This window comes from Ursus maritimus, unplaced genomic scaffold, assembly GCF_017311325.1.
Source record: "Ursus maritimus isolate PB19 unplaced genomic scaffold, ASM1731132v1 scaffold_29, whole genome shotgun sequence".
Taxonomy (NCBI): domain Eukaryota; kingdom Metazoa; phylum Chordata; class Mammalia; order Carnivora; family Ursidae; genus Ursus; species Ursus maritimus.
In genome coordinates this window covers 13,019,996-13,034,112 of record NW_024425452.1, presented here as the reverse complement: position 1 = coordinate 13,034,112, position 14,117 = coordinate 13,019,996, and the positions used below count along the sequence as shown (strand labels likewise).

The 14,117-nt window shown below is 39.1% G+C and overlaps 1 protein-coding gene across 1 annotated transcript in view; it reads right to left on the bottom strand.

Annotated features, from left to right (window-relative positions):
* Positions 1 to 967: 967 nt before the first annotated feature.
* FAM83B (family with sequence similarity 83 member B) overlaps positions 968 to 14,117 on the bottom strand; it is a 60,230-nt gene continuing 47,080 nt past the window's right edge. The window contains exons 2-4 of the mRNA XM_008691769.2: positions 11,391 to 11,555; positions 10,510 to 10,634; positions 968 to 3,266 (exon numbers count right to left, since the gene is read on the bottom strand). Of these exons, the coding sequence (XP_008689991.1) occupies positions 968 to 3,266; positions 10,510 to 10,634; positions 11,391 to 11,555 (2,589 nt within the window). The remainder of the gene's footprint in view (positions 3,267 to 10,509; positions 10,635 to 11,390; positions 11,556 to 14,117) is intronic.

The following is a 14,117-nucleotide window of genomic DNA, read 5'->3' as shown; positions in this document are numbered from 1 at the left end:
CTCATGTTCATCACGGTACTTTTGTGAAAACACTATGCACTCACACTATATTTGGCACAGCATAAAAAAGAGAAGGACTTTTGCAAGCAAAACACCTAAGTGTTGTCATACTGATCTAAGATAAAAATTTATGCAGAAGTTAAAAAAGAAGAGCTTTTTTTTTAATCTTAGAGGAGAGGTATAATTCAGGTTTCCCAAATATCTGCTGCTTGCTCTAAGTTTCAAGGAAGGAACGACTGTAAAAGTTCAGCACGGGGTCCTGTGGTCCAGAGTGGAAAGCAGCACAACCTGGAAGGTTTTCACAAAATTAGGAAAAGAAATTCCCACCATGTACCACATGAGGCTGACACTTTGCAAACACCTCAGTCAAAATAAAAGATGTGCTGAGCCACATAGTTTAAATTGTACTGTTGCTGCCCAACCAGTTGTAAATGCGCCACAGGAAAATTAATAAAATATTAATAAAATATAACAAGTTGTCCTGTAGGGTTAAAAGGTAATTAAAACCCGAAAGGGATTTGTCCTATTTTTCTCATAATTTGGAGATATGAAAACCCATAAAGATATATTATAAAGGGCCACTGACAGTATTAGGATCCCTTTTTAAAAGGAAAGACTTTGGAATGAATGCTTAAAATCCATACACCATCTCTCCACTAAAGTTTCTATTTGAGACTTAAGAAGATCTTCAGTCTGAAGAACACAATTTACATTCTTTTTACCATTACCATTTAAATATCATGTGTACGGAGACATTCCACCTATATTGTAATTAAGCACAACTACCTTTACCACACAGGACAACTTTACTGTATATTAGTACACTGCTAAACATATGGTCATACCCCAAACTCTCTCCCTAAAGAAATCTATTGACACATTACAAAAACTGCCCACAAAGTTCTCTGGACAAATGTTTATAGCTATAGTCATTTGCATTTAAAAAACTATTTGAAGTTACAGTATTTCATTTATTTTTGTGTATGAAGTTCCCAAACTTCTGCATAAATCCTCGGAACTTGTTTTCATTTGGCTGGTATGAGTGATAAACACCAGCGTTGTAATTAAGCATCGGGCTGGACCTGCCGTAACTATTGCCCACAGTCGTGGATTTGATCTCCGGGCGGTGCACAGCGGGACTTGGTATGTTGCTTGCTGGCTGAAGAGAGCTTTCAATTTTATAAAACGGCTCAAAACGACTGTAAATACGCCTGTCGGTTGAATGAGATCTTAGGAGCTCATTGGGCTTTGGCCGTGGAGAAGCCGGTTTTCTTTCAGGAGCAGGAACTGTATTAATCTCCTTTGAATCTCGGTATTGGATCTGTTCGGTGTTAAATCTCGGGGCAGAGGCATCTCCTGCTCTTTCCAAGAACTTGTTTTCAACCGGACTTGGAGCAGGTATTATTTTGCTACTTTCGTCGGACGGAGAATTGATCCCCTGAGATGAGCTAACGGTTACATCTTCCTTACTTTTGTGAATACTGCCTTGAGAGTTTGAGGAGGAAGAACGCTTTCTTCTAGGAGATGAATCAATTTTTGGTTCTGATTTTTTTGGTTTTTGATTCTCTTCAGCCTCAGAAACTAAAGTGTCAGAACTACTACACATTCTATAAAAGGCAGGTGCTTTATTTTTTGATAGATTTTCTTTCTTCTCTGGGGTAAGGCTAAGTAATGACCTTAACTTCTGAGATCCCTTTTTCAGAAAACTCGGAGAGCCTTTAACTTCCTTCTTTGAAGTGAGTTCTTTGCTCGGTTCATCTTTATTCATATCAAGCAAAGCAGCAACGGAAACTGACTTGGTCGTGGTGCCACTTGGAGGCTGTCTCTCGATGACCTCCCTGTCCTCTTCTATGTTCTGGGTCACGTTGTGCATGCTTTTAGAACTTTTCAGCAAATCCTCTTTGGGTTTTTCTGGTTGCCTGACTCGATTCCTGGTAAGTGTACTATATACATAATGCTTACTATGTCCGGGATCTAAGTTGGCTTTGGAGTGGTCAAAGAATGGGAAACTTCGCCTTTTGAGCAGATTCTCATTTTGTTGATTCTTTAGATTTTCTGTCTGCTTATTTACACACAAGGATGTATACAAATAGTTGTTTGCCTCTGTATGGCCATTTGTAGTTAGATTTAAGACCGGGGAGTGGTTTTCGGGAACCTGCAAGGTGTGCATTTTTGGTGCCTCTGACTGCAACGGGAGCTTGGGGGTCGATTCCGGCACGGGTTTGTCTGCCGCATGCTGCACACTTGTAGGGGTGTCCGGGACCTCCTTAGGTGTGTCACTTCCCTGGGAACCAATGACGGTCGAATTTGAGGAGCCAGTCGTACAACTGTTAACTTCCTGCTGCTCGGGTAAAGTTGGTTTAAACACAAAAGAGGAACGAAGCCGAGAATGAGTATAATGGGCATTGGCTTTCAGATTTTCAGAACTATCGTAGCCCTCAAGCCGGTCACCTAGAGCTGGTCCATTTGAATCAGGTGCAGCTTCTGAATGATCATTTAAGTAGGATTCAATTCTCCAGTTACGCAAGAAGGACTTTGTGGTATGTTCAAGGGTTGGCATTCGTTGTTGCAAAAAGCGAATATGATTATCTGTCCCGTTGAAAGACCTCCGCACGTTTGAGTTCCTCTCTGCAAGATTTGTTGTTTTTCTCTGGGCAAGCCGATCAGCGAAACTCTGGGCAGGTGTGTTCCGGTGGCTGGCATAGCCTCCTCGTGATGAGGACGCCACACTGAGACTATCTGAAGGCTTTTTCCAATTACCTGGAGGATTAATGTTTCGATTCAGAGCCCTGTTAAGCAGCAGGTATGGTGCTGTTTCTGGCTGTTCCCCAGCATAACTATGCCTCTTCCAATTTTCATTTATCTGACTGGACTGATACTGACGGACTGTATTTGGACCATTAAAGTTTGGAATAAAATGAGGCTTGTATCCGTGATTTCTTATGCTGTACTTGTCATGTTCATTCAGAGTATATATCCCTCTGTTTTTGAAGTAACCAGATTCTAGTTTATGAATTTTGTCTTGTCTGCCAAAAAGGTTTCTTTGGCTGGAAACAGAAGCTAATGAAGAAAGTGAACGCTGGTAGGTGCCGTTCTCCCACAGTGCTTTGCCCTGCTTCACCCTTGCTGTTTCTTCCTGAGCGAATGAACTGGGGACACAGGATCTGGCATAGAGAGTTCTAAATTCTTCATCAAAGGACTCAACAAGCTGTCCTGTGATTATCTGAACCATGCTGAGGTGAGCTTTTTCAAATGACCACATGTAGCTGAAAAAGAATCAAAATTGGAAAATTTTAATTTTTCTGTGAGATTAATGACAATATATAATTCTACTAAGCAAGAATGTGTCATTTAGCATCAATGAGAGTGTTTTTGTTCATTTTCCCTGCCTGCCGTAACTTAGAACATCTTCAGTCATTAAATGCTTGCACTACCTGTATCTCCCTACTCCCATATTCATGTCTTAAATAACAAAGCAACTCAAGTCCTGGCTTTGAATCCACCCATCATTTCTGACATTACTTTCTAGAAGTCCAAAGAAAAGCCTGCTGCGCATTTTGCGTCTCTGCCTACTAAGATTTTACGGTGTAGAAAACGTTCTATTTCATATATAGCATCCTGGCAGAGGGCGGGCAAGCCAGTATCAATGGAGAAGTTGAGAGATCTGGCTGTTGCTGAGCTGTCTATCTACATGAGCTTGGGCGTCAGTTTCCAAAACGCTAGCATAACCCTGCCATTCCTTAGAGTTCCAGCACGTTATAATGCAAGACAGGTCTTTGCCAATACATATATTTTATCTCTGTGGCTTACTTTGGAATGTCAGGGCTCGTGGCAGAGAGAGGATTTGTGGGCTGCAGTCTTGTCCACAAAGGGCACTTTACAGATTACTTTATGCACGCAGTGGACAGAGAACTGGTAAATTTAGCCTCAAAAGCCATGCCAGTCAGAACGCCAATTAAGATCTTTTAATATAAAATACAATTTCTAGGAAATTGAAGTTTGTAACTACTTTATAGTACTTTGTGGAACTTCTACAGTTTAGAGGTGACAGCTGAAATGTCACACGAATTTTAAATCTGATTTGTAAAAATTTAGATAATGTAACATACCGAGTCACTGAGCCGGAAAAGGAATTGCTGATATGCTATGTATCGAATACGTACATGATACAATAGCGGTAAATAAAGGACAAAGGAGACAGACATTCTCCACAATGAAGGAGCTTACTCTTTTTAGAGGGGACGCAATAACAAAGGTAGATGAAATACTCAAAGGAGGTACAGAGTATGAATTTAAAATACACAAAATATCATAAACAACAGTGTACAATGTAAGAGTCTTATTATTCTGATATGTTGAATTTTATCTAGTATGCTTACTGGCTGCATGGTATGAGAAGCATAACTCACTAGGTGCTCTTTTTGTACAGATGTGGGGGCCACCAGGCTGACTTAAAATAAATGATATAAAGTGAATCATTAAAGGAATGTTCAACCCCACTGAAGATACGAATACAAAATTTGAGAGAAACAGCGAGTAGAGGAATGAATAGTCAGCTATGACATATGAGAAAATCCCCAGAGACAAGTAGGAAGTTTAGCCGTATTTTGACAGAGACTAGACAACCCAGAAGTTCAAATGCAAAACATGTGGAACAGTTTGTGTGGGAGGAGAGACGTATGGGAATAAGAAGGAAGTAAGAATGGCCATGTGTTGGTTGAACACAGAAAACAAATTACATTTAGTTAAAGTAAAGAAGTTATATAACAGACTGATGAACGGGTGGGGAAAATCTTGAAAGCAAAGCAGGGTTTGACTGTGTAGGATTTTTTTCCCCAAATTTGGATAAACTATCATAAAAAGATGTTTGAGGAGTGATTTTTTTTTTCCAGTAGGTATCTGTAATATAGACTTGAAGGATGAGGGACTGAATTTACTGTGATGAGTAAAGTGGTAAGAGCCCAAACCAGAGTAGAAATTGGAATAAAGAGTAAAAATGTTGAGCCAGTAACAAGAAGAGAAAATCAGAATATCGGCACATCATAAAGGAGCTTCATAGGTTATGAAATAAATATAACCTCCAGGTGTTGAGCTCAGGAAACTGAGAAGATAATGGTACTGGTGAATATGTTGCAACTGGAGAAGTTTCCCTGCTTCGGTAAATCAGAAAACGATATCGTGGTATCACTTCAGGTGACAGGCAGACATTCAACTGTATATATTCAGCGTAGAGATTATTCTCTGGAGACACTTAACAGCCACAAATAAAAGAGCTATTTTACTGACATCCAGGCAACTTTCAATAAAGCTGTCAGGACTCCAGCCAATCACTCTCCTGTAAACTCAGCTGTTGATAAACGTTTCCCATGCAATTTCCAATAAGCATTAGAGTCCCTCATTCTTTAACATCAATATGGAGCAGAAGATCACAGATATTTGAAGAAAGTTTAGAAGATGGTTTATGAAGCTTAAAAGTTTAGATGCAAAACAGAGACCAAAACAAGCAGGAAAACAGGCACCTGGAGGAAACAGAAATTGCACAGATAAGAGTATGTATAAAAACAGAGCCACAACAAAACTATAATCATTATCCTCGAAGAAATAGAGAAAGTGATGCAGCTATAATACACCAACAGGAGGCTCTGAAAATGGTGCAAGTAGGAGATATTAAAAATACTTGATAGCAAAAGTTTAAAAGAAAGTTGTAATAGACATTAGAATAAACAACTGAGAAATCCCTCAGGCAGTACAATGCCACCCATCCCCAGAGAGAAAATCAGAGGGGGAAAAATATAATAGGAGCAGAAATCTAGTTAATAAGAATTCGAGAGAGAGGGGCGCCTGGGTGGCTCAGTCGTTGAGCGTCTGCCTTCGGCTCAGGGCGTGATCCTGGCGTTATGGGATCGAGCCCCACATCAGGCTCCTCTGCTATGAGCCTGCTTCTTCCTCTCCCACTCCCCCTGCTTGTGTTCTCTCTTTCGCTGGCTGTCTCTCTCTCTGTGTCAAGTAAATAAATAAAATCTTTAAAAAAAAAAAAAAAAAAAAAAAAAGAATTCGAGAGAGAGAGAGAAAGAGAGAAACAGAGACAACTGAGAAGAAATGATCGAAGAATAAGTAAGAAAATGTCTCAGAATTTAAAGATAGGAGTATTTGGATTGCCTAGAAAAATAAATTTAAAAAAGCCTAGACCTAGAAACATAATAAATTTGAGAACAGCAGGGAATACAAGAGAAACCTTAGAAGTTTCCAGAAAGAAAAAAAAAAGTTACATAAGAAGAACGGGAATGACAATTGTTTGAGACTTCTCAACAGTAATTTTGATTGCCAGGCAGTGTCTTTCAAATTCAGAAGAAAAATGATTCGGCTTAGAGTTCCATGTCAGTTAAGCCATTAATCACCTAAAATTATGAATTTTTGGACTTAAAAAAAGTTCCATGCTGGGGCACCTGGGTGGCTCTGTCATTAAGCCTCTGCCTTTGGCTCAGGGCGTGATCCCAGGGTTCTGGGATCGAGCCCCACATTGGGCTCTCTGCTCTGCTGGGAGCCTGCTTCTCCCTCTCCCACTCCCCCTGCTTGTGTTCCCTCTCTTGCTGGCTCTCTGTCAAATAAATAAATAAAAATCTTCGGAAAAAAAAAAAAGTTCCATGCTGATGGAAATTGTTCTTGAGCAAATATGAGAGATAAACTATGACTTGTAAACAAAAAAAGAAGGAAAAATGGGACTTAAGAAATTGTGGCTCAATTTACCCAGAAGTATGGGAAATTGCAGGACCCCAGCAGTGCTCCAGGTTAAAGACCTGCTAGGCCAGATGGGACATGACAGATTGTTGGTAGTAATCGAGCATTTGGAAAAGTTGTTCATGTGCTAAGAAATCTATAGAATGAACTGGGGGGGAAAATAGCAACAGATAAATAGAAAACAAAGACAATGAATAAAACCAAAACCAAATGGTCATTATTAACATTGTTATAAAAAAGGAAGTATATCACAAATGGCTCCATGGCTCATCAATGACCAATTCTGACACAATTTCAGTAGTGTAAACCAAGACTTTTCACTTAACAAACAATTGTGATAAAGCTGTGCTGGGTGAATGCCAACCAGGAGGGCGAGTGGATATGGGTGAATAGCAAATGTAACCCTTCAATTACCATACTGTAGACTGAAGAGACAGTATCTAAAAGTGATAAATTGAGCATTTGCAGTATAATCACATTACATAAGAGAATGTAATGATTATCAGAAGAACTAGCTGAAAGAATTAGATAACTGCATCTGGAGATCAGGATCCAGGAGTGGATACAGATGGAGAACAAAAATTGCTTTGTATTCCTTTCTTCTCCTTTCCTCTCCTTTCTCTTTTCCTTTCCTTTCCCCTTTCCTTTTCTCTTTTCTCTCTTTTCTCTTCCTTTTCCTTTTCCTTCCCCTTCCCCTTTCCTACCTCCCTCCCTTCCTTCCTTCCCTCCTTCCTTAGTAGACAGGCTCCCCGCTAGGCGGTACTTAACTCAAGTGACTCCAACGTGGTGCTTGGACTCATGACCCTGAGATCAAGGTCTGAGCTGAGATCAACAAGAGTTGGAAGCTTAACAGACTGAGCCACCCAAGTGCCCCTGTATTGTTTATCTTTTAGTAATATTTGCTATTTTTAAAAAATGTGCATATATTTACCTGGATAAAAAATAAAATGAACTTACAGCTCCCACTCCCTCCAGACACACTGTCATATTTATGACATTGGGAAGGTGGTTATGAATTTACATATTAAAAAGTGGCTCAAAAACTTTGACTTCCTGGCTGTGGGTTTACACAGTGAAATCCACAGAGTGCACGTAGTGACAGCACACCGATTGTAGCATGGATCTCTCAATGTGACAGTCTTCAAGTCTGATCAAAGATGGCACCTGGAAGCCAACAACTGCAGTGAAACATATCTTTTGAAAGTAGCTTTTATAGAGACCACAAGATTGGAAAAAAAAAGCTTATAAAATTCTCTCTCAGTCAAATTTGTAGACAATATTTTACTAAATATGTTTCAGATTTTCATACAATTTCAAAGGAGGGCATCTAATTCACAATTTGATTTGCATGCATTAATAAAGAGTGTATGTGTTTTATCTCATCAATGTTAGTATCATGATAGGACAAAACACCAGTTGTGTTCTGATAAAACTGTCATCTCGATGAGTGAACTGTCACACAATGTATGACTAAACATCAGGCCTCTCTGGAAATGTTTGGAGTTTAGAATATGAAGACATTTTGGGACACCTGGGTGGCTCAGTCAGTTGAGCACCTGCTTTTGGCTCAGGTCGTGATCCCAGGGTCCAGGGATCAAGTCCCACACCTGGCTCCTTACTCAGCAGGGAGCCTGCTTCTCCCTCTCCCTCTGCCTGCTGCTCCCCCTGCTTGTGCACTCTCTCGCTCTGACAAATAAATAAATAAAACCTTAAAAAAAAACAGAATATGAAGACATTTTATAGCAAAGAATTTTGAGTTAAAGAAGGTGGCATTTTGATTTGGGCTATGAGGAAGACCGTGGCAATACTGGAGTATGAGACAAAGGCTGTATTTAGCCAAAAATAAGTCAATTTTTTAACCAATTTCTATGAAGACTGGTTCGTAACTGTTCCACCAGATCCTGTTACAATACTGCTAATAGGAAAGGTACATGATAATGAGGAAAAAAAAAAAAAAAGACAAGGGCTGACAATCATTTTTTTTAAGAAGTATATTTAAAATTAACATGGGATAATAAGGAGAATAGAGTTGTTACATAAGAGTTTCAGTTAATTTTTATCATCTGTGGTCCTAGGCGTTCTATATAGTCACTTCCATTAACAGTAACTTAAATTCTGCCTCTGGCTTATGATATACATAGAAAGATAAAGGGTTTCTGTTGCTATTGTTTGTTTTTTCCAACATCACTTTAGAGTAGCTTAGCCACAGTCATCTCAACATACAGCACCTATTAATGTCTAGTGGTAACAAAACAAAGTTAAGGTTAATCTATTGTTCGAGGTAATCTTAAAAGTCAAGTTAAATAATAAAAACAGAAAGCATTCATTACGATGAGATTAACTAATAAATACCATTCTGTAAGTCAAATGAACACCTAATTTTAATTAAAATTTCAATTAAAAACCCTGTAAAAACAAGTGGATCTGAAAAAATACATACACGTATAATGAGTCTTTCAAAGGACTCATTAATTTCAAGCACTGGTTGTAATTTCTGCTCTTAACAAGTTTTCCTTTAGAACTCCAAACGGCACTTCCAAAAAAAGGTCCCTGAGCTTAAAGGGAAAGTTAGTAGATAGTACATGCCTAAAATAATAGCTGACTTCAGGGGCTACGGTGCACTGACTCCTTTAATTCTTGCAACAATGACACAAGGTAGGCTCTAGAATTATCGTTACTTTACAGAGGAGTAAACTTAAGAGCAACCAAGCTGAGTTAACTTGCCCACGGCCGATCACTTCAACGTGTTGTCTCCTTCTTGTGGACTTTTTTTAAGTACTTAAGAGAAGAAGCAAAAGTCTTCCCTCGCACGGTCCTGTTTAAACCCACAGCTCTCCTGGCTCCTTCCCACAGTCTTTAGTAAGGAGTCTGTGCTACCCTGGTGACCTAGCAGTTCGCATGTGCTGGTTGGTATTTTTATCTGCCTGTTGATAAGACCTTATTGTGTAGGCCATTCAGTCAGGACGGATGCCCGGAATTTAGAAGAGAGTATTAGGGTAGCGCCTGTCGTCTGGAGCCAGCAGAACTTGGACTGGGCTGCCAGTCCTGGACAGCTTCTGATCTTTAGCTGTGGAGTTTTCAGACAAGTCACTTAGCCTTCTGGAACTTCAGTTTCATCCTTTATAAATGTAGATGAGAACAAGTGCCCTGAGGGTAAGTGGTAAGGACGGGATGACATATGTGGACCAGCCAAGCTGGAACAGAGTTAGGTATTCCACCGGCGGTCGCCTTGCAAGTTGTCAGATAACAGCAAGCCGAGTAACCTTGTCTAGTGTCTACCATGGCATTTTTAATAGTCTGACTCTGAAATGCTTTTTTGGGTAGTACTATATATAGTGACTACATGATGATAACTATCAGATTCTTAATAATACTAAAATAAGAACAACCCATAGGTCAGGTTGCTCAAAGTGATAAAGCGGTCTTATTTTTATGAACAACTGTTATTATTAAGCCCATACTACGACTGTTTTCATAAGGAGCAAAATCACTCCTAGCATTACAGAACTGTAGGGAACCTGAAATACTAGTCAATGCCCCGCCCCCCCATTGTGGGGATGGAGAACTTTGGAGCCCAAGGAAGTTTTATGACTTGCCCAATGTCTTAATGTTCTTTGGAGGCACAACCAGAACTGAAACCCAAGTTTCCAAGCTTCCATGCAAAGGTTCTTTTTTATTTCTAAGAAATAACTAATTAGATTATATTAAAATTTGAAACTAATAAAGTCTATAAATGACTGATAATGCCGGAGGTAAACACAATGATCTTACCTGTAGGAACCATACATAACTTTCTGGCAGTCAATTAACAAAAATTTCTGTTCCATTTTTCCATGAAATTTTGCTCCAGTTTTGGAAAGATAATCTTGGCCTTTCACTGTCCGCACTCGAATATTCTAGAATTACATGTAAATATAAAGTAAAATTATAACTAGAAAAGAGATATTTTGAAAGTATAATATATGTCAATATAAAATCTTAGTACCATAAAATATAGTTGAAATAATCTTTTATAACACATAACAGCAAAAACAAAAAATGGTAAAAGCAAATTTTAAGACATCATCCAAAAAAGAAATACTCAGGAAAAACTGTCACTTAAAATATGTATTTTAACGTAACATAAATAGGAGGCAGTATTTCACATTTACACAGAATGGTTTCATAAATCACTTGGGGTCCTACTGCAAGAGAGCCTTTCAAGTTATAATACTATGATTCCACAATAACTACAATTAAAACCCATGCTCCTTTTAAAGAAGTCAAATGTAACTGAAAGCACTATGCCTAATGATTGTGATAAGCAACATCTGCTGAATGAAAGAATCACCCGAGTCAGTGGTTTCTAGGTTACTCATGGAGAAACTGAAGCATTTATTAAGACTGAGCAAAGTTAACTCAGAAGTTTAAGTGCCCCATCGCCAAGAAAAGCACCTTCCAAAACCATCATGAAGATGTGTGTTTTTAGTCACTTTCCAAAAAGGTACAAGAGTACCCTTCTGTGACCAATCATTATACTACCTTAATTGTATTTATGCATATATGTATACATTTTTATGTTTGGAGTGATATAGCTTAACTTGCCTTACATTCAACTGAGATAAAAATGGTACACAAAATACTTGAAGAAAAAACAAACATGGAATTCTTACCCTGAGTCGTTGAACTTGACAGCCCTGTTTTTCCGTCATATTTAGGAAATGATTAAAGTTGGACTCATCAAGCAGAATGTAAACAGATATCCCTCGAGTTGATGCCTCCACTATTTCTTTGAAAATGTCCACATCTGTAAATATATCCATCACTAAAGCAATGACCTATTAAAGATAAAAATATAAAACAATTTTAGATACCCAGTTGGGAAAGGTTTAGAAATTGCTCGCTTTCAATAATAACTGGATAAAATAAAAAATAATCAAATATATAATACTTATAAATGTATACGCAATGTGTGTGCAGTTTCCTAAAGTAGAAGATGAAAAGTATACTGAAAATAAACAAGTGACTGCATACGGATTTGCAAAACTAAGTAATTTCATACTGGCTTTAAGTCAAAGGGAATCTGCATTTCAGTAGAATGCTGAGCAAAGGACGAACACAAATCATAGTCACAAGGATGCAAGTAGGGTACTGGGAGGGGACAGGTAGATGAAAGATGGAAACCAATGTTACAATTTTTTATGGGCAACTTTTCTAGGGAAAAGCAACCTCTCTGAAACTAGCTTTAAGTAATAAATGTTTTGGGGTACTGGGAAAAAGAAAAAAAATCTTATAGAAATAGAAATATAGCTAGGAAGCAGCCAAAGCTGAGAAAGGGTGTAAGACTTGAAGACCAGAAAATTAAATACATGTGCCTAAAATGAGCTTCACAGACAAAATAAGCAGAATAAGCAAAAAAGCGGTATGATTAAGAAAATAAACAACAGAGAGAAATTTCCTGAAGAACAGACCCCTAAAATGGAGAGTCCAAGTTAACTGTTGGCAACAGAACCATTACTGACTCTGAGAAGCAGTGGAGTGAAATAATGCTGAAAGAAGGGCGAAACCGTTCGACTGACCACCTACTATGTGCTAGACAAGAACACAAAATCCCTGCCCTTGATGAAGATGACATTTTAGGTCGGGGAGGAAACCATAAGCAATAAATATAATAAATAAATAAATCTAGTAATAAGCTATAAGGTTTTTTTTTTAAAAAAAGATTTATTTATTTTAGAGAGAGAGAGAGTGTGTGTGTTTGTGTGTGTGTGTGTGTGTGTGTGTGCATGCCTTAGTGGGGGGAGGGGCAAGGGAAGAGGGATAAATGGACTCCTTACTGAGCCTGGAGCCTGATGCAGGGCTCAATCTCATGACCCTGAGATCATAACCTGAGCTGCAATCAAGAGTTGGATGCTTAACCGACTGAGCCACCCAGGCACCCCTATAAGATACGAAGTTTACTGGGGAAAAAAATAGAAAAGAATAAGGGGCATCATGAGACCCAAGAAATTGAGAAGGTAGGGTTTGGGCTTTCTAGATAGGTCTCTTTGAGAAAGTATCTTTTGAGCAAAGACAAAAAAGGCAACCGAGTTAGTCATCAACATGGATATCCTGAGAAATTGTGTTCCAGGCAGGCCGGGGGTACCAGCAGTGCAAAGGCCCAACAATAGGAGTTTGCCTGGCATATTCAAGAAACAGCAAGGAGACAGAGGAAATGACATGCAATCACAACACCTTGAAGGTATTATAAAGCCTTCAGCCTTCTGTCCTGAATAAGACTGTAAGCTATGGGGAGCTTTTCAGTTGAGGCAATAATATGATCTGATTTATATTTGAAAAGGATTGTTCTGGCTACTGTGTTAATTCTAAGGGTGGGAACCAAGGTGGAAACAGGCAGGCCAGTTAGAACTACTGGAGCAATTTAAGTGAGAGGTGATGGTGGCTAGACGAAGGATGGTCCTGGTCCTAGTCACCATCAATGATGAAGACAAATGGCTAAACGCTGGATACCTTTGAGCCAAAGGATTTCTGAATGTATTAAACATAGGATGTGGGAGGAAAAGAGGGGAAGGAGGGTGACTATAAAATTTTTAGCCTCACCAACCTGACGGACCAAGTTGTCATCAACTGAGATCAGGAAGAACACAGCTATACTAAATTTTAGGGAGAAGATTAAAAAGGCTAGTTAAGTTTGAGGGGCCAAGTGGAATGCTAAGTAAAGTCTAGGCCAGAGATGTCAATTGGGTGTCAGTTGTGCAGAGATGACAATTAAATCCAAGTCACCAAGGGAGATCAGATAAAGAAAAGGAGACTAAGAACTGTATCCTGGGACAAGAGAAGGTACCAGCAAAGGGCACTATAGTTTTAGTGGAGTGGTAAGCACAAAAGCCTTACTGTAAGGGGTTTAAGAGGCAATGGGAAGATACTGGAAATAGCAGGTATGGGCTATAATAAGAAGCAGAGAAATACAGCTGGCTATAATGAGAAGCCGAGAAATGAAGAGGTTGTTATCCTCTTCCTATCCATGGGGAAAGCTGGGTCAAGTGGAGTTTTACTTTTTTCTTGTTTTAGGTTAAGAGAAATAACAGCGTGTCTGTATGCGAACGGAATGAGTGAAACTGAATGATGTAGGAGATGGTGGGAGGTGGGTGGGGAAGGAAAGAATTTCTGGAGAAATGTCTTTGAGTAGGCAAGAAAAGAACAAATAGCGTAAAAATAAAGTAATGAGAGCACAGAGAATAAAGACCAGTAAAAGGTCATCTCTAATATCAAGACAGAAGGCCAAGGGTGCAGATGCTGGTGGAAAGGCAGGTGTGGTAGTGGTGCTGGGCAAGTTCTCTTGTGAATACCTCAATGTTTCCATGAACTGGGAAGCAAGGGCTTCAACTAAGAAGACCCTA